At 27.1% G+C, this 1,883-nt stretch overlaps 1 protein-coding gene across 2 annotated transcripts; it reads right to left on the bottom strand.

The window, feature by feature from the left end:
- Nucleotides 1–458: 458 nt before the first annotated feature.
- On the bottom strand, nucleotides 459–1,883 carry LOC131946128 (kinesin heavy chain-like). Of its 2 annotated transcripts, none has more exons than XM_059306777.1 (3): nucleotides 1,790–1,883; nucleotides 1,351–1,458; nucleotides 459–1,076 (listed from the first exon to the last, which is right to left on the bottom strand). In XM_059306777.1, exons 1-3 carry the CDS (start codon nucleotides 1,839–1,841, stop codon nucleotides 745–747), a joined length of 492 nt encoding a protein of 163 aa, XP_059162760.1. In that variant the 5' UTR covers nucleotides 1,842–1,883; the 3' UTR covers nucleotides 459–744. The 2 variants fall into 2 exon arrangements, with proteins under 2 accessions (XP_059162760.1, XP_059162761.1); XM_059306778.1 differs by having other exon boundaries at nucleotides 459–1,070.

The raw sequence follows: 1,883 nt of genomic DNA, 5'->3' as shown, positions 1-1,883 counted from the left end.
CTAAAATAGAACAAAAACAACTTTGTTAATATATTTAAATCGGTCTAAAACAACGCTTTTGTCAGGAGAGCATGTTGGAATATAAACGGGTTTAGTAGACTCTCAAAACGACCAATCCCATTACGTTCTAATTATGTTACCTTTTGTTTGTTCATTTGTCTATTTGCCAAGTTTTGATTAAACATTTGAATTAAATTTTCAACGGGCATCAATCTTTGGTTAAGGATCTTGAAAGTGACGCTATGCTAGAATTAGATTAATATAATCATGTTGTCTTAACATTTTTGGCAAATGAAATCAAGACAAAGTGTGATAGTTATTAAAGTGTTTAGCTATCAACTAATACAACACAAACCAAGAAATTCACATTAAAAAAGTAAAATATGTGTTCAAAAGATAAAATAGTTACAAACCATTGACATTAACTTTTCTACTTTGGTTTCCATATTTTTGTTTTTATTTCCTTCCTCCCTCAAGTGAGATAAAACATCAGAATGACATTTAATTTCTTTTTGTAATTTCTCTGTCTTAGTTGTTTAAATTTCTAATTCTTCATTTATTTTGTTCAATATTATGTCAAACTTGTTCATCTCTGTATTCGTGATTTCCAGTGTTTGGCTTGTATTTGATTATTTTTCTTTCAGGGTCTTAATTTCTGTATTCAACTCATTTATTCTGGTTGTGGATTCTTGTATTTGCTCTCCAGTCTTTTCTTTATTATCTGTTAGTGTCTTAGACAATTCTTCAATATTTCTTCATAGTGTTATGTTCTGATATTAGTGTTTTCCTCCATTGTTTTATTTCATTCAATTGTTTCAATTCTTCATTCATCTCATCCGTTATATTTTTCTGTTCGTTAATTTGCTTTCGGAATTGCTTAGCATTATGTTTTTGCTTTAAAGCCATTTGTTCTATGTGTTCCTTCATATTACTTTCTTCTGTTTTATAAGTGTCCCTCCATTGTTTTAATTCGGTCACGTCAGCTTCAGTTTTTTTATTACTACTTTGCATAGAAGTTAGCGTTGTTTCAAGTCGTTCTACTCTCTGCTCTAGTTTGTTACTAAAATCAGCTGCAACTTGTAAAATGTGTTTATGTTAACATATTCTAATGCATGCAATGAAGCATTGGTGCATTGCTGTATATATATATATATATATATATATATATATATATAAATATATATATATATATATATATATATATATATATATATATATATATATATATTTATTTATTTATTTATTTATTTATTTATTTATTTATAAAAACATTACGTAACGTATCACAATAACGTTTTACAATTATTTACCTTTTATTTTTATTTTATCTAAGCAAAATTAAAGTTCTACCTGACATAGAAAGATCAGAATAATTTCCATCGTGTACAGAGTCAACACTTTTATTCTCTTGTGTTGTCTTATCTCCAGCAGCCATTGCTTGATACTTGGTGCAGGAAACTGTTAGACATGTGTAACAAATATGGTTTAAGGATGCGAAATATTAAAACGGCTTTTAAACCATGTGTTATCATTCCAATAAGAATATTTTGAATTTTAGAAAACAAACAATAGTTTTTACATATACCGATGTATATTACAATCCATAGGATGAAAGTATTTTAAACGGACGACGTAGTCAATGAAGACAAAATGTATAATAATTAAAGTTTAGTGATGTATCGTTATCTTTACTGTATTTGTCAATTGTTTTTAATCGTTCTAAATTATTAATCAAATAAATAGTAAATAAAAACAAAACGTAAAACACTATTACATATTATAATATTACCAGAAATCGTTTGCTTAAGTTCAAATAGGGCAGTATTTACTGTTGTTTCCATAGAAACCACTTCTTTAAAATCTATTTTCGCTTCTGATGGATT

The sequence above is a fragment of the Physella acuta genome, unplaced genomic scaffold (genome assembly GCF_028476545.2).
Source record: "Physella acuta isolate Inbredline_101_S28 unplaced genomic scaffold, ASM2847654v3 ptg000544l, whole genome shotgun sequence".
NCBI classification, from domain to species: domain Eukaryota; kingdom Metazoa; phylum Mollusca; class Gastropoda; family Physidae; genus Physella; species Physella acuta.
This window is presented reverse-complemented; position numbering and strand designations above follow the sequence as displayed.